Source organism: Limulus polyphemus, unplaced genomic scaffold (genome assembly GCF_000517525.1).
Source record: "Limulus polyphemus unplaced genomic scaffold, Limulus_polyphemus-2.1.2 Scaffold1338, whole genome shotgun sequence".
Lineage (NCBI taxonomy): Eukaryota > Metazoa > Arthropoda > Merostomata > Xiphosura > Limulidae > Limulus > Limulus polyphemus.
This window is the reverse complement of record NW_013666948.1, coordinates 211,077-229,982: the sequence shown is the minus strand read 5'-3', so window position 1 is coordinate 229,982 and position 18,906 is coordinate 211,077. Positions and strand designations below refer to the sequence as shown.

Sequence of the window (18,906 nt, the reverse complement as noted above, 5' to 3'; positions counted from 1 at the left end):
CACAAGTTTATCATTCTAAATACTGAATCATATTTTTTATTATGAACTAAATATAAAATTTATGCTAAACTATTGAATTTAAAACTACTAATTTAAATGCAAAAGAATATAAAAAATCACAAACTCTTTCAGTTCAAAGTGCTAAGCCTAGTTCATATAAAGAACATGCACTCGCCACTCGACAGATTTTAACCCTAACATTCGTGGATCAACTTCTTTCCTAAAAATATATATATCTATTTTGAGTTAGTTTTTCAATATAATGAGTAATATAAATAGATATACGATACAGCATGGCTTAAGCTATTATAGAAAAATAATAAACTCACGTACATCCCATGCAATTTTTTCCAGAAGTACATTTTTTTTTAAGGCTTATAAAAAGTACTATTGACCAATACTAAATACAACCTCTATATAAAATGACAGTTACTATAATAAGCACCACCCTTCATGTTCATATTGTAAAATCCAGAGAATAAAGTTTTGTCACGTGCTTTGCTTATCATCCTATGATTTGTCAAATGTGAAATACAGCAATTGGAATAACATGGTACTGAAATTGACACCTTTGACTAGGATTGGCTAAAAGCTTTACAACTGGGGTTTAACACACCCAGATGCTGTTTTATAAAGGAAACAGACTAGAAAAAGGTTTAGATACCAATCATAGATGGCAGGACCAGCACTAAATGGCAAGGAAATTTTTTTGTTAAATATTGAAAAAAATTTTTTTCTTAGAGGGAGCTTATTTATAGTTTGAAACATATTTTGGTATCTTGTTTCATTAAACTTCTCTTCAAACTTCATTAAACAATACAATTTAGTACAAATAATTGAATGTTATGCTACTATTTACAAAAATAAAATCTGAAATCCAATAAAAGATAAGTTCTCTATAATTTTTTCAATTCACAAATGTGATTTTGCCCTCATGATAAGCCAAAATGGCCCCGGTAAATAAGGGGTTAACATTCTTTTCAATAAAAACTAAGCACAGCAGAACCTCAATTAATTGGCCCTGCACCATTAAGGGCAGACCTTTTCAGTCTCTTTTTTCTACTATTTGTAACCAAAATAAATCTTGCAATAATGGGCACCTTGATATTCCAGACTAAGAGCAGTGTCTTTAGTCTCATTCTCTAAACAGACACTCGATAAAGTGGGCAGTTATCTTTGTATGCCTGTAGGGTATACCACTAAATTCCAAACATCCCACCAGCAGAATAACTAATATTCAAACACTTACAATGTTTATTGGATCGGCTTTGAATCATATACTGTAATAAACATTTTCACAAATTCAAAGTGCAATCTTATTACTCTGAGGAATTCCCATTGTAAACTCTGTGGGATACATAAGCTGATAAATTCCACATCTTGTTCTTGGAGCAGGGTTCAAGTCGACTTTTTTCTGTGTGCGTGCTTTGTTGCTCTCAAGAGTATCATATTATGGTGTCACGTAAACAGGCTAATGACACAAATTATGATTTGTTTCTTTATTTTCAGCAGATTTTTACATGTCATTGACAGTAAAATAAACAGAAAATAAATGTGAAACGTTTAGCAGTTCAAACTCTGAAGACAAGTACTTTGAAACTTTGTGACCAATAATGAAGAAAAAAGGGCACACCCCCCGAGACCTCTTGTTGACAGCGCTCCATGTCATGGCAATGTGCAACTCACGAAAACCCATGTCTTGCATACAACCAAACAAAATTAGGGGCCTTAAATTCAGAAACTTAGTGCGGTCAATATGGAATCCAGCTTTGTGTGGTTCAATTTTGAAATTAAGAACACCTTACTATACAGGGCATTTGGATGTAGTCAGAAGGGTGCCCTAAATGTCAAGGTTCTACTGTATCTAAATTTATTAAGTTTTTAAAATCAAATTGAATTACACTTTTATTCAGGTTATTAAATATTTTTATATGATTTAAGTTGTTTGTTGCAGTGAATATGAATTAAAATTTAGTTTAGCTAAAACTATAATTACTATTTCAACCTACAGGTATATGCATATCAATAACTACTGAGAATGAAAATTTGAAATGAGAGGAAGGAAGGTAAAAATAGTAAACTTAATTCTGATAAGTCATTATTAATAGTTCATTCCCTTTTAAGCTTTTAAAGAACTGTTAAAACTGTATTTTACTTTCTTTACTATCTCTTAGGCGCATATGAAAATCCTACGAATTATCAGAAATGTTTCACTACACGAAATTTTTACACGTAAAAGTCCTACTTACCAACCAATTGTTTACATACCCAAAACAACAAAAGAATTTTCAGAGATCAGCAGATATGCTGCTATTACAGATATTAAATTAATATTTCAAAAACGACCTGCATTTACTAAACAAATAAAAAACTGAATAATATTTGTCTCTAATCACTCCCAATAGTTAAATGTGTTCAAACAAATTACAATCAGTATTTTCATGCCTATATCAACTCACTGAAAGAGCAATGCTTATATTTCTAAAGTATAATCTTTTTCCAAACAAGTTCAAACTCTAAGGTTCTCTACTGTAAGAAAATACAATAGATAAAATTTACAGAATACATTTATTAATTCAATCTCAAGAATGTTATTATCACCAATGATCATTTACCTTAACTTCATCTTCAGTAGAGAAAGTGAGGGAGCAGTGATTACACTTATAGAATACGTTTCCTTTTCCAACTATTCCAAAGGCATTAGTTTCAGTACTCCAAGTAGTTGTTTCAGTGTGAAGGGAAGGACACTCTGCAATGTGGCTGGTAAGTTCTCGGACATCACCACAAGGTTGAAGACATTTTGCGCATGACCATGTCTCAGGGCCTAATAAAAGGTTCATAAGAGATATGATAAAAAGTTTTCCTGTGATTTTAAGAATAGAAAAAGATACATATTACAATCTAAAGTCTTACAAAAATCAACATACAGTGCTTAAATAACATTTGTGAAAATTTAGGGATCTTCATTTTGTGACAAAAAAAATAAACATTATGCAGCCCAGAATTTCAAATTATGCACCATAAACTGTTGAATATGCATAAAAAACACTTTAAAACAATAACATTTAAGAAAATATAAATAATTAATGCAACTCCATCATCAAAAGAAGTTTAAAACCTTCATTTTATATGAAAATAAGAACAACAAATGCACTTTTCAGCTTTAGAAGTCTTTTTAAAGACCAGTAATCAGTTTGACCTGCAGGCACCACTTGCCAAACAAGAAACAAACTGCCATAACGAAGTGAAAAAGTTATAAATCTGGTAACACTGATATAAATGTGACTAATAAGTATAGAAATTATTTAGACTTTGATTATACATTTTGTGTATATTATGTAAAATATTTCACAGTTGCATTACGATGTTAAACACGATCTCTGAAAATAACGTTATGTACAAAAGATTACTAGATGAAATAGATATCTTAATTTATCAAAACACAGATAGTATAAATGTTTCTTTTTATGTGAACATGTCATGTCACAGACACATCACCCACTGAGGTAATAAATGCTGTTTTTAAAAAGTTTAAAGGAGGAGTTAAACTGATATGTCTTTACTTTTGTGAGAGACAACATGTAGCATTGTTTGCAACTTTCCTTAACACTAAATGTTAATATTCAGTTGACCTGAATTATTCATCTACCAATACTTTAAGGGTATTGGTGATGTGTAGTATTTAAATTCTTCATTTTCTAACTTTGACATGCACAACAGTGCAACCAGACATGACAACCAATTCACATACATGTTGAAATATGAACACCAGAATTATAATGAGCATATTTAATCAAATGGAATGTCTCTGAATGCATCAATAAATTCACGTTCCCTTCTTTAACATTGACTGTTCTTGTGTAACTAAGCACTAAAGACTGCTTATGTATATAAATTAGTGTGTATGTTAATACTTTGCATGATTAATGTGACAAAGATAAAGAAATTTATGCACTAGTAATTAATTTCAAAGAGCACAAAGCTTTTTTCATAATTTACAGGAGATTAAAGAGTAAATTATTTAATCAGAAACTAGAATTATCTGAAGACAAAAATACTTTTGGTACATCAATGCTTATTTAAATTTTAGTAACTAATGCAAACACTCACCAGTGTTTTCATTTTTAATACTTTGCAATTCCAATTCATCATTACTACGGTAGATAAATCAATTACTGAGTATCAACCTATTGCTTACAGTGAACAAATTTAAGGCATTTTGAATAGTTGTCTGGATGACAATCATTAACCAGATTTTGGTTCTCCTTCCATAAATAAAATGGTTTCCTTCTAAACCTATTCTGAATTTTAACAGTGTTTGCTGAGACGGTCACACAGCGACAATATAAGATGAGAACATAAACAGAGCGATTCATTAGTTTATATTTGCAGTGACTTTTAACAATTTCACCACAACATCACGGACACAAAATTGTGTATTCCCTCACGCCTACACCCCAAAAACACTGTAAAGTGCTCATCAAAATTCCGTGAAAAAAACAACAACAAAAAAAAAAACATAGATATAAATGTTCTATGAATATTGTTTTGACAGTTTCAATGATTACCATAAACAAGTCACCTCAGGTAAAATGGTGTAATACGGTAGCGGGATAACAACCGGAATCCCTTAAAAATTCTACAATGAAAATGACACAATAACTTGCTGAATGTTGTCTACCAAGTATTCGGAGAATTTACTTCCCTACTACTGTAAACAATATACTAATATGGGTACATTACGCCTACTGTAAGCAATGAAGGAGGTTTTTGTTTACATCTGAAAAATCCTGTAAAAAAACTGTTGCATCCATTCCTATCATACAATTCTTATAGAAGAGGGATTAACGCAAGGCTTTCATTAATTGTTATTGTAGAATGAACACATATGCTACAGTAGCAATTATTTTGTGCCAAAATAAACTTAACTTTCTGTGCACTCAAAAAAAGTCCATGTATTTGTTTTATCTCAGTACTAGAGACATTTCTTCTCAGCAGCCATATCAGTGTATTTCAACTGAAAGACATTGCTATTCTTATCAACTCTCCAATGGAACTGTCAACTTCCACCCAATAAAACTTATCACACAGTAAGAAGCAGAGCAATCATCAATTGCAATTGGTTGAATTATAACACATGAAACTCTGCATTTTGAATAGGGATGTTATTAATGTGAGGACTTCTTTCATGGTACCCATTGCAGGTACCCTGGAAGGCAAGCTGCAAATCAAACTTTGTAGTACAGTGTGTGCAGCTAGAAGCAGTGCATTTATGGAAGTTTCTGTGCCAGTCTGGACTTGTGGTGTGCAGTGAGTGATTCGGGAATGTGTGTGTATTTCGGAAGCTGAACTAAACCAGCAGAGTCATTCAATATAAACATCAAAATAACATGAGAATTATCACTTTCAAGATGTTCCGAGTCCTCACCTGCAGTGTCCTGTTTGTCAAGTTTATGCCCTAGGAAAGGAGAGATTGAACCGCCATATGCTTTTGTCACATGCTGTACAAACAGGTAATTAAGCTCAAATTTTGGTGCTAGTGTTTATAACAAAAAAGAACAAACAATGCGTTAAACAAAAGATGCTATAAAAAGTAATAATGGTAACTTAAAACATTCAAAATGAGTTTTTTCTGTCATATTTTACAGGAATGTAGATGTTAATAGTTACCTATAAAATAGTAATGTTTAATATGAAAAGCAATCCACCAGGCAGATATTATTGATGGATACTATGTTGTTTATTGCTCAGAAAGTGTGCTTGTGACATTGGAACACAAGTTCATAGGCATTTTGGTTGTATATGATGGTAAAATTAGATATATTTGAAATACAAGTTTATTGTAGTTGAACATAACAGTTTTGATTCAGCCTTGCCCACTAGCATTCTGCTAAGTCAGTGAAAAAATTTTATGGTCCTCTAAGACAATCAGAAATTTTGTTGGACAACCAAATGTTACAAAATTTAGTGACTGAGGTTGTCCTTTGGACAACCGAATTATTTCAGACTTCAAAGCTGTGCATACTGCCTTGTGTGAGCATTTCAGCATTGAACCAGGGAGATGCAACAGAATACAAGAATATCATCAACAAAGTGGCGCTGCTTAAAGTGACTCCGCAAACGATTAGGTCGAGAAGTACAATAATTACAAAAACGACAAACATAAGTTTGCATATGATGGACACTTTTCATGTGGTCATGGTGATCAATAAAGTCTACAGAAGGCTGGCTGCATATGCTGCAGTAGAATGACTCTCCGAGGTTTATCACTGCAGACTCTGGAACAAGGCGAACTGCTTTATCATGGGCAATAGGGTAGTGTTCTCGCACCTCATTTAGCGTCTTCAAGGTGATTTCACAGAACCTACAGGCAGAGTTCAGAGTGGTTTCCTCTGTTACATCAGAAGGAACACAGACAAACACAATATCCTCACTAAAGTCTGCTTTAGTATTATGCACAGCAAGCTCATGAATGCAGTGATAGTGCTTCTCCAGATCTACTTGGAAGCGAAAAGAGTATTTATCTCTGCAGAAAAGGCATCTCAGAGTTGTCTCATTAGGTGAATATACTTGACGAAATAAGAACATTCCCACCAGTCTCTCTGCATTGTCAGCCTCTTCCAAAGGTAGTTCACTTTCTACTAACTGAATGGTGTTTGGAAGTTTTAATGTTGATGTATGATCTACTGTATCAAGTGTACATTCTTCTAGTTTTGGTCGTGTCTTGTATGGCCCTTTGATACCCTGAAAAACACATTTTACAGAAGATATATATATATATCTGTATAGATGTACATACACATATCAATAAACTTCTAAAGATACCCAACTTTCAAAAATGTAATAAAAATTAAACAAAGGAGGAATAAAATAACATTAATAGTAAAAAAAAATATTTTAGGTAGTAAGAAAAATTATACAGTTGGTTACAAGTGATATTTTTGCATAATGTCTAGAGTAGACCATTATAACATCTTCATAACAATCTGGTGATGGTTTAAACACGCACATCTTAATCTCTTTCTTACGTTATGGATGAACAACAATTAATTTAATAACCAGAAGGAAATGCTTTTTTTATGTCTAGTAGTTAGGCCTAAAGTGACAAATATTTTTAAAGATATCCTGAAACCCAAATTCTTGCCTAATAATTAATTACATATCCTAATTTTAATTACTACAGAAACATTATTTTACCTGGTACACTGATAATCACACTACAAATCTAGCTTATTGATTGGAAAAAATATAACCTTTTTAGATTACATAACACTCTTTAAATGTTGCATTTAAGGAAAACAGACTTTAATAAACAAAATTATTTATTTTCAAACTCCACACTTTAGAAACCTTAATCTTTTCTCACTGGGAAATATAAATCTTTTTAAATACTAACTTTGAAGACTTATCCCTATGCACTCATCTATCCCATTAAAATTAATTCCTCTTAATCAAACTACTTCACAAAACAAACTTTCAGAAAACATACACTTGTAACAGATAAAACAAAATTAGATGAGAAACTATAAACACTGTGGCAGGACTATGAATTAATATAAAGCATTGATAATTAATTATTAAAAATATCAGACTGCTAGTATTTCATTTAGCATCTTGTAACAACAAATAGTAACTATGCATGTTTTTCCTGGCCTTTTCTTGGCAGTACATTCATTTACACCCACACACATTGTTGAAAATAATCACTCTCTGTTCATTTACTTTGAAAAGCAGCAACAAAACTTTATTTGATGAAATTTATTAATAAACACTACCTTCTACATCACAATAATCTATTACAAGATCACTTATAGCTACTAGATGCATCAAATAACATCTACTACAAGATTTTCTTTCAACAACTTTTGAATGCTCTATATCAGCCTTATGATCTATTTAGTGTGCTGACAGTAAGTTGTGAAAGTATACTGATGATAAAAATTTACTTGTAAAGCTAGCTGTTATCAATATAAAAACAAACCTTACCTGTCCAAGATCTCCTCTTTTTATTGCTTCCAATTTACTGGCAGCTATGTCTGCAGCTTTGACGGTGTCTGTTCCTCTAACCTCCACAATGCTAGAATCAGGCATTACCACAAATATCCTATTTTGTCTTCTTCCATGCCAATTAGTAGCCCCTTCTTCTTCTGGTGGCAAGCCCATTCTTGATGTCCAAATACTTCGCTGGATCAAAGATGGATATTTTGGTGGCCTTCCTCGTTTTCTTTTTATAACAGGTTGTTGGATTAACTCTTCCGAATCACTTTTCTGACCTGGAGCAAACTGAGCAGCATCACCAAAGAACTTGTAATCTTTTGAAATATACTGTGGATATTTACGAGGTCTTCCTCGTTTTCTCTTTAACAATGATGCTGGTGTTCCTAAACGTTCTTGGGTATTTTCTGACAATCCCTCAGTAAAATCAACTGCCTGATTTTCATCCATAGTAGTGGGTTGAACCACACGCATGATTGACTCTGTTTTTGGTGGTCGTCCTCTTCTTTTGTGAGGTCCAATGATGACATGCTGTCGTCTAATACCACCTTGCAGTCCCAGTCTTCCTCTGCCTCTCCTTTGGCCTTGAGCTAAGCCCTGAACAACAGATATCATCACAGGTCCAGAAGACTGTGTTACTAACCTAGTATTACCCTCTGCATTTGGTGTCTCATCTAGTGTTTTTTCTGACTCTCCTATCCCTACCATACCACTACGCCAAATTCCTACTCCACGTTTTAATCCTCTAACTCTTCCACGTCTACCTCTACTGGTCCATAACCCTCTTTGAGATAGACCAACACTTGTTCTAAAGTCACCTACACCACAGTGAGAAATTCTACCCAAAAAACTAGTTCTAATTCTTGGTCTACCTCTTCCACGAACTGTTATCCCATGAAAAAAGCTACGAGGTTGATTTTGGAAAAAGGATTTAGGTTTTCTTCCAGGTTTCTTTTTCAGAGAATCAGGAAGGTTTTGTATGTTGTAAAACATCCGTAGGCGGTCTAGTTTGCTTGGGAAATTTCTCATTCCACGATATCTTCCACTGTGACCAAACAAACCAGATCTGTAGCTCTCAGGTAAAAGAAAAGAAAATGGTTTTCTATGAAAGTTTTCCAGTAACTGCAAACTATTCACCATTGGTTCTTTCTTTTGTAAATTACTGTCTTCATCAGATTTATGTTGAGAATCATTTGAGATAACCTCATAATCTTCATCTTCATCCTCCCATTCACTGCCTGATGAATCTTCTAAAAACCGTCTATGAAGAAGTTTATTTTCATTATCAGCCCAAATTCTTTCCAGTTTTTTTGTGTTTTGAATCCTGCGACACACAGATTTGATAAAATTTCTTGCAGCAAGACTAGTGGAACGTCTACTTCGACCCTCACTTTCTGAAGAAATCAGCTGTTCTGTATCAGTGATGCTTTCTTCTTTTGTACTTGTTACTGTGTTTCCATTTTTATCAAGCTCTTTGAATCTGAAACTTTCATTACTGTCCCCACCCAATGATGAATTATTTGCTTTAGATATGGAAGTTGAATTAAGCAATGGTTTCAATCCATGAAAAGATTTCCGTTTTTTCATTATTGATAGTTTTTGTTTCATTTTTGTAATTCGTCCTCCTTGAAATTTTTCTGTATCACTTTTTCTGGGCCTCCCAACTTTTCTGCTTCCTTTGGGACGACCTCTACCTGGTTTTTTCTCCAACTGCTGCAAGCCAATTTGCTTGTAAAAAGTGTTCTTTTTTACCATTATTTCTTGTTTGCTATCTTTATTTTCATTTTCTATCATGGTATCATCAGACATAACAGCTTTAGGATTTTGATCTGAATCTTGTGTTTTGGATGGCTCTCCTACTTCTTGGTCGACTTCCAAATCAGTGTTTTTTGAAGCTTTAAACTTTTTCCATGCAGATTTTTTTCTTATTAGTTCCCTGATTTCTTGTTCAACATCAATGTTTTCCTGAGTAGTTTGAGGTTTAGGAGGTTGGATTTCTTCAAGAGTAGTACAGCTTTGATTGGCTGGTTCCTGGACTTCTCCATTCTCTTCAATTTCTTTTGAAGATTCCTAGAAAAAGACAGTATAATAAAGCTCAAGTGACGTGCTTCAGTGGAATCCAAAACTTATTGACATTTTAAAACTGATTAAAATTAAGTTTTATACAAGAAAAATTAAACACAAAACAAAGTTTTAATTCACTTAATAATCAAATAGATGAATTCTAATAGAACGACTCAACAGATCTGTAATAAGTTAACTAACCTCCACTTCTAGTTTGATTATTTTAACAACAGGTTCAGGAGATGATGACTTCTCCCTCGGGCGTTTTGTTGCTGTCTTGGTAACACTGCTAACAGATACATTAGAAGCTATTTCCTCCTTGTCTTTTTTGTTGGATATTTTGATGCTTTTGGAAAGATGGACAGGAGACTCAACCTTATCTTTGAAATTCTTAAGAGGAGTTTTTGTCATTTTACTAGCAGGTTCTAGGGAAGTCCTCTCTCTTGTTTTTCCATCTACAATCTTTCCTTTGCCTTCACATTTCTTCTGATTCTCAAATTCTTCAATCAAGTTCTTACTGAGGATATTCTCTTCTGGTTCCCAGCAGTTTTCAGAACTAAGCAACATTTTTACAGATATTAATGATTTAAAAGATAACCAGTACATTTTGCAATTAACCAAAATTGTGAAGTTCCAGTGGATATCAACAGCTTTCCCAAGTTTAACATAAGTACAAAAGCATGAAATAATATAAATGTTAATAGTATTTTAATGACTGAAAACAGATTTTCCCACAATAATCAGGGTTCACACAGACTTTAAAAAAGGAAATTCCAAGACTTGTTCTCAAATTTCCAGGGCTCTAGAATCCTGCCATTCAGGATTAATATTTAATTATCCAGATGTTTCTGTCCATCAAATGTACCCGCCAGTGGAAATTGTAACAGTTTAAGTCCCAATGAGGTAATTTTCTTTTGTTCTTGTGATTTGTTAAAATAAAGTGACTACTTTATGAAGAACGTTTTTTTTTAATGAAACTGAAATTTCCAGCACATGTCTTAAAAATAGCCATTTTCCCATGATTTTCAATAATGAAATTGTCATAGCTCATTTTCCATGACTTTCCAGGATTTCAAGGACCCGTGTAAACCCTGCTTAATGTTTCTTAAACTTATTGCAGAACAACAGTTCATATCCACCTTAATTGAGGTTCATAATTTATTTTCTTACCTTACATCTTACCCTCAGAATGGTGCATTTTTCCATGTAACAAAATCTTAGATGAATCAAAACCTCATAGTTCATTCACAATGTTAAATACTCTGGCTAGTATTAGAATATATATTAACAGTACTATTTTTGATATTATTAGATATGAATTTTGTAAAAAGTAGTTTATAGTAAAATACACAAACATTTTTATTAATTTTAGATTATTCAATTTATCTAACTCATTACAAATTAATTGTTCCTGGTGTGGCAGGGTGATATGGTGTCCCCCATTTTGTTTTATTCTCACACTTAAAATACTTAACCTAAACGCATGAAATTTGGTACACACTTTCTACATATCTAGTTTGTGTTTGAAAATTATTATATAACTTGGTTTAGTATTTGTATAATATTTTAGTAGTGACTTTCAGAAATTTTGTTGTGAAATGTTGCTATTAAAAATACTTTCTTTTGTCTAGTTTCTATTTTTTTTATGTGTCTAAAATAATGTAAATGTAATCAAAATTTTTTCTCAATATAACTATAATTGTTGCCTGTATTGTTCTGATAACAACATACTAATTTTATCTTCTATTCATACAAGCTCTTACATAAAATAAACATAACTACTAAAACAAAAATATGATGGAAAGAAAACTGGATTTTTTTATATTACTGATCAGAATTCCATTTTATATATCCAGTGAATTCTGAACTGTTTTATTTTCATATCTGTTATCTATCTTTTAATCTATTCAAGCAGTTATGTAGCCACAAGTATAGCATAAAACACTGAGGAACAGTAAATGCATTAACTAGAAACACAACTAGTGCTCATATCCTAGGCCTACACTGATATAGGCAATAGTTTTCCAACTATATTTTTTTGGCCAAGTTCAACTTCTTTTTAATAATTATCACTTATTTTCAATAACTAAGGAGTTCTTGTATGTGTTATTTGAGTAACATTAGCTTTACTAATACATGCAAATAAAAAAATCTTGGGTCAACTGAATAGTTTGCTCTCAAAGCTTACCATACTCACTAACCCTAAATATCCTTTCCCAATGTCTTCTCATAGAAGAATATTCCTGTAGCTTTTAAACAGATATAATATAACACGGAAAAGATATTAAGAATGAAAAGACTGTGAAAAGAAACAAGACATTTCCAAGGTATGTTTCTTGTTCCTTAGTTATGTATTAGAATTCTTTGTTTTCCATTCTGGGAACTTTCCCTAATCACGTTCTCAGTTAATGAGTATAAACTGATTTGCTATTTCGACATACCTTAAAAAAAGTTTGTGTTAAGAAAGACATGTAGAATTAACTACAAAAATTATCAACCTTAGTGTCTAAAGTAATGACTTTGTTTACTTCACCAAAAAAAAAGTTTATATATTTCCACTTTTTCTGTCTATCTGAAAGCTTCAAGTTTGGTTTACACAGAGAGGATAATCAAACCAATGATTTTTTTCTCTAAAATTAAGGTGTGCAATTCTAAGCTACCTTTAACAATTTTTTACACTGTTCCAAACACAAACATACCACCAGAAATAATATCTATTGCTCATAGTTTTACAAAATTAAGTTTAATTTCAGAAATAAACAAATTAAATAAGTTTTATTAATCTAAGCCTAAAAACCTGAAATACATATTCACGTGGTTACAACACCTATTTGAGTATACGAGAACAGCTTAATAACCAATTCAAGATGACTTTCCCCATTACCTCTTGTGATGGAACTTTTATAACTTTACATGGCTTTGCTGAACAGAAGTTATAAATAAACTTATAATTCTAAATAGTTGTATAAAACTCTGCTGAATTACTTGGTATTCCACTTGGTAGCCCTTACATTACTTACTTTGGGTACCCTTTCCATTTTAACAAATACTCGAGCTGTCCATTGTGGAACCTCTTTCCAAGTACTTTTTCTACCTGATACACACGATTAATCTGTAAAAAAATACAACTTGATAGTAAACTTTTATGTCCAATCTGTAACAATGCTAAGTGTATCACATTCAAGTAACATATGGCATTAATAATGTTTATTTTTATTACAGTTAGTAACTTGTTGAATATTTAGGTTTTTACACATTCTAATCACTTAATAATTGGCCCGGCATGGCCAGGTAGTTAGGACGCTCAACTCGCAATCTGAGGGTTGTGGGTTCGAATCCCCATCCCCTGATACATGTTTCTAATGAATTGGTACTCTTCTATTTCAATTTTAGAACTTGATTGCAGTAGTAAAAAGGTGCTGTCATTTAACTACTTTGGTTGGTTATTATTCAGTATAAAAAAAACGAATATGTAAAATTAAAATTTCAAAATATGTGCACAATTCAATTTAAAGTTTGTTTGAAAGCAGTTTTAAAAAAACAAACTCATCTGGTGGCTTAGGAATTAAATATGGTTAATAAATCCTAATTTATTTAAGAAATGATACATTCATGTTATACAAAACATCTATTGGCAAATGCCCAAACTTCAAAATATTTCATATTATTTATAATTCAGTTGAAGACAGTTTATAACTAGATATTTCCTAGAATCTCACTGATATTGCTCACTACACAGCTTAATGTTACACTTGTCTATAATGAATGTTTGTTCAGTTGTAATTGAAACTATAGAAGTTGCACTCCTTATCTTTAGTGTTTACTTACTGCAGGTAAGGCTTTGTATACTGAAAATACCTTTTTACTCGAGGGTGAGCAAAAATTAAAATTTCCTTTTGCTAAACAAGTCAGTGAAACTATGAAACCAAAATCTTTCTTCAGCTCATTAAATAATCTTTAGAAAATATATATATATTACTATTTACATTCACCAACACAAAGATTTTGAGCACTCTTAGTTAAAACTAATACTGATTAGCATTTTTGTACTACGTCAAAGCTTAAACAAAACAAATGTAGTGTTATGCATTTTACATAATTATTTAGAATTTAAATTATTTTATGTTGTTACAATAGGATATACAGGTTTAGAACTGTAACTGTGTTGTACTAGAAATTCTTTGTAGCTATAAAAAGCAGAACTTCAGCCAATTGTAGTTAACACTTTTGGGAGCCAGAGTAGTGAAGTGTATAGTAGTTTACTTTTTATCTCTGCAATAAATTACTTAAGTTTCATACCTTAATCTCTTCCACGGCTTGCCTGAGATAACTTAGGTACCCTCCATGTTTCAAAGAATATTTGCCCAGTTAATTTGATCAAACCATTTTTCACCATATTATAAATTATTTGTCCAAACTTGTTTGCACGTTTATCATGTATTACAATTTGGTTATCAAAGAATGAAACAAAAGAAGCTTGACCTTTTTATTTTAGTTCATTTCCAAAAACAAAAGCCTGACATAAAAGGTGTTCATAAGTTTCTAATTCACTTATTCAACTCACACAAAGAATTACTTTAACAATTATTGTGAAAAGTTACAAGTTGTGACATAAATCCTTTAAAAAACACCTACTGTCAATTCTGCACACAATTTTAGCAAACACTTCTTCTTCATCCTACCTGGACCACCAAATTTCTTCTTATCCTAAAAAGAAAAGAACCAATTGTACACAAACACCAAAAAATTTAAATAACAGTTGTAACTTTGTTGAAATCCAATAACACTACCTAACTTATACGCACTATATATATATATATGGACATTTACTACATATACCATATGTAAAGTACTGTGATAGTGCAGTCATCAAATATCTCTTGAATGAGTACAAATAAAACATCACTTATATACAATAATCCATGAGCCTTATTGTACTTAAAATCAAATAAATTATAAAATAGTACTGCGGAGGAATTACAGAAGAACTTCAATTGGTATCCTTTAATATAATACAATATCAAACTCTTTGCCTTTAATTTTATACTATCCTTTTAATAATAATATCATCTAAAAGTAATGATGAGTAATTTACATTAAGTTCCATACTTCTCAGAGGGATAGTAAACGCACTTGAGAAGGGGGGAAGACTTAGAGAGCAAATGTCACAATTCTCATTCTAGGAAAGATAGAGGATTTTTTTGAATATTTCTTTATAAAATTAAGAAATTAAAACTTATATATTATTAAAAATTGATTTGTTAACTATGTTTTGATGCCAAGTATATTTATATACAATGATAATAAAACAGTTGAATTAAATTTTGAATGAAACTCTCTAAAAAATCGTCTGTCTGTAGCGAGAGGGTTAATTAGAAATGTGATACGTTGTTTTAAAAGTAAAGGTATTTGTTCATGAAATGCAAAAGATCCAACAGTGTCTACATGAAAGAAATCCACTCACCAAACACATGACACATTCACCACAGTCTTCCTGACGTAAACAACCTTCACATTCTCCACAGAATGGCTTGGAACTCTTCTGGGGCACTCCAGGTGACCTTGTCTCCTACCAGTCATAAAGAAAAGCATGTTTATCATACAGACTATAAAAGCTTTTAGCTGTCATATATACATATATATGTGTGTGTGTGCATTCACAGAGGTTTTCTTCTAAGTTTGAAATTATTTCACACATCAAAAAATAATAAAAAGGACTAATTCTGTTATATCATAAAAATCTACACAGTATTCACTACTGAAATTTTATCACAACATAATTGCACATATCAACTATTGAGCACCATTAAATGCAGATTGTGAGGGCCTGTACCACTGACACCTTTTCATAATGATACTTTTATTTTGCACTCCTGTTTTAAGTCACCAACACTAGCTTCAGTTAAGTTAATTGCTTTAAATGACCAGTAAAGTGCCAAAATAACACAAAGGCATTGAAATTTTCAATATGACTAAAAGTAACAAAAATAATTAAAAACAAATCTAGAATTAATTAAAATAACTGTTTTGCATAAACAAACAAAACAATAGCTCATAGTTCATAAAATCAATGGCTTGAAGGACATTTAATAGAATATTTTATTTAACTGGGAGCTTAAAGTCCAAATAAAGAGATTGGATGTTCAAGAAAAACATCCAATTAGGATGATAGTGACATTCCTAGAATATCAACATGAAACTGATCCAAAACATTCTTAGTTTCAAATTAAGAAATACATAATATCTATGAAGTTGGAATAAACAACAGAACTATTTGGTTAACATGGAAAAGTGCAACCAAAAAAGTAGAATATTACATGAGAGAATAAATCATCCATTTAAACTTTGCAGTTGTAAGAGCAACAGATGCTAAAAACTCAGAACATTTTCAATATAAAAGGTCAGGTAATTTTTTTGCTCTCTGTTAGTTTTGTTTTCATCCCCTAAATGACACACGTTATGATTTATTAAATAAGAAACAAGGGGCATATTCCCTAAAAAAAATAAATAAATGACAGTTAAATACAAATGGTTACTAGTGGTACCTCTTATTGTTAATTAACACTAAAAGTTATATTATGGTTTGTAAGTATTCTAAATCTGAAATCCACTACAAATCATAGCCCTCGCATACTTGAAATTCTCTGGAGATGTAAACATCAGTATAGGAATATGTGTGGGTCTGTAATAGTGTGGGAATGTTTTCTGCTCCAGGAGTGAGAGATATTGCCTAAACTGATGGTAATATGAAGAGGTATCAGTATAATACATGGTTTTAATACAATGATGATGTCAGAAAAACACGTTGGTTCAAGAAGTCTTGACACAAGATGATAAAATCCCTATAACCCGAGCATTTTTTCGAAAGATGAACCTTTCTTCTCCCAGTTGCTCCAAAGAAGATAAGTCCACTTTTCAAAAATGCTTGGGTTATAGTCTTTATTGTCTTGTTTTAATACAAAATAACCATTGAATGATGTATAATTAGCTTCTTCTTTGCATTTTAGCAGGATAATGATCCAAAACACATTGTCTTACTAGGTACAAGATTTTGGGGGGAGAAGGACAGAGTTAATGGTATGAAGGTTATGAAATGGTCAGTCTAAAGTTCCACTAGTAATCCACAATCTAGAGAAAAGACGGAAATGAAACACCAGTTTACCTTCCCAAAAAATTACTAGTACCTATAACTAACTGAGGTAGTCGTAACATTAAGAGTATAGGAGACTATACTCAAATTCTTATGCCTTTTGCAATCACTTAAGAAAACTTAAGGTATCAAGGTTATGAAATGGTCAATCTAAAGTTCGACTATTAATCCAAATGAAAATTTTTGGTGCCAGTTTATAAAAAGACATGTATGTTATTGAATTTAATTCAAACACAAACCATAAGCACAGGTGTTGATGAAATTTTCCGAGGAAAAGAAATACCCATTTTTGACTTAATTTTTTCTTGCTGTAATGCCAACATCTTTGGGGTTAACTTAGAGATTCTAACTTGGCGTTCACTATTGATCGAACTTTTCACATCATTATTCACAGATGAAGACTCTTTCATGCCAGCTTTCAAAGAAGGAGATCTCTTTGCAGCATCAGTTGCAGTCTTTTTCATCGAAGAAACTGTAACTGAAGGTTTTTTGACAGTATGTGATTGGACCATTGTTCTTTCAGGTAAGCCTTCAGCTTTAAGTTTCTGGCTACTGTTGTATTTCTCTGCTTGAATAAAAACAGCTATATTAATAAATATACATAAACTTGCAGATCATTTGTTCTGATTAAAGATATTTATAATGCAAACAAACATATAGTTTCAGAGTGTTTCAAAGATAGCTAGATAATACATCTACTCTTGTAGAATGCTTTTATTTGGGCGTAGTGTATTGACTTGAAATGCAAGTAATATAGAATAAATTCACACAAAAGTTGTATTCTATGAGTTTACATTATAGGATATTATAAACACTAATGTATAAAAAAAATAACATTTTGATTGTATAATGGATAGTCATTTCTTTTTTTGTGACAGGTAAGTATATACATAAAGTATCATCCTAGGCGAATGTAATACATTTATACTAAATTACACATCAGCTATCTTGTACACTTTCTTGTCTCAACCATCTAAACTGTCTTGTGGTAACATTAACCCTTTCGAGATGGGTCACGAGTGAAAGGCCATGTCATCTCGTTTGTTGACTCGCATTCAAACTTTTATTGAACTACTATTTCATGAATTTTCGTCAATAAGTGCGGTATCCAACTGTAGATTATAATTCAAATTTTAGTACTATATATTACTCAATTTCTTAATTTAAAAGCAAATATTAAAAAACACAGATAAACATTGATTTTTGTGTGTCACGTGGTATGTTGAATGCAGCACTGGTTCAAACTAGATGTTTGTGAATTCAAAAAACTACGTCTATAGTTTTGAACGAATTAGAAACTCAAATTACTGTTATTGACAAGCTAGAATATAAAATAAGAAGGTACCTTTTCTGTTTGCTAAGATATTGCTCATGTAATAAACCAAACACGGTGGCACCCTGCCCACCTCTTTCCATTTTTGAAAATGTTCCCTTATATACACTTACTCTTATATATGACATGAATAACCAATTGGAAGCTCAGCCATTTTAACAGGCTTGGATGCCATTTCTTTCTTTTGAATCAATATTTCAACAAGGTAGGGTGTGTCTTTAGTCTGCTCAAAATTCCAATTTTTTTTTGGACTAAAATACATCTTAGTTAATAAACTTGATAAATTATAGTGGAATTCTATGGTATTAATGTAGTAATTTATGATTCTTTAGTTATTCAAATGTATGTATAAAACCTATAAAAA

General features: G+C 31.7%; 1 protein-coding gene across 1 annotated transcript in view; it reads right to left on the bottom strand.

The window, feature by feature from the left end:
- LOC106463157 overlaps positions 1–18,906 on the bottom strand; it is a 44,170-nt gene that overhangs the window by 20,205 nt on the left and 5,059 nt on the right. The window contains exons 4-12 of the mRNA XM_022390586.1: positions 17,449–17,777; positions 15,524–15,628; positions 14,695–14,766; positions 13,080–13,171; positions 10,261–10,615; positions 7,987–10,065; positions 6,076–6,744; positions 5,429–5,501; positions 2,616–2,863 (exon numbers count right to left, since the gene is read on the bottom strand). Of these exons, the coding sequence (XP_022246294.1) occupies positions 2,616–2,863; positions 5,429–5,501; positions 6,076–6,744; positions 7,987–10,065; positions 10,261–10,615; positions 13,080–13,171; positions 14,695–14,766; positions 15,524–15,628; positions 17,449–17,777 (4,022 nt within the window). The remainder of the gene's footprint in view (positions 1–2,615; positions 2,864–5,428; positions 5,502–6,075; positions 6,745–7,986; positions 10,066–10,260; positions 10,616–13,079; positions 13,172–14,694; positions 14,767–15,523; positions 15,629–17,448; positions 17,778–18,906) is intronic.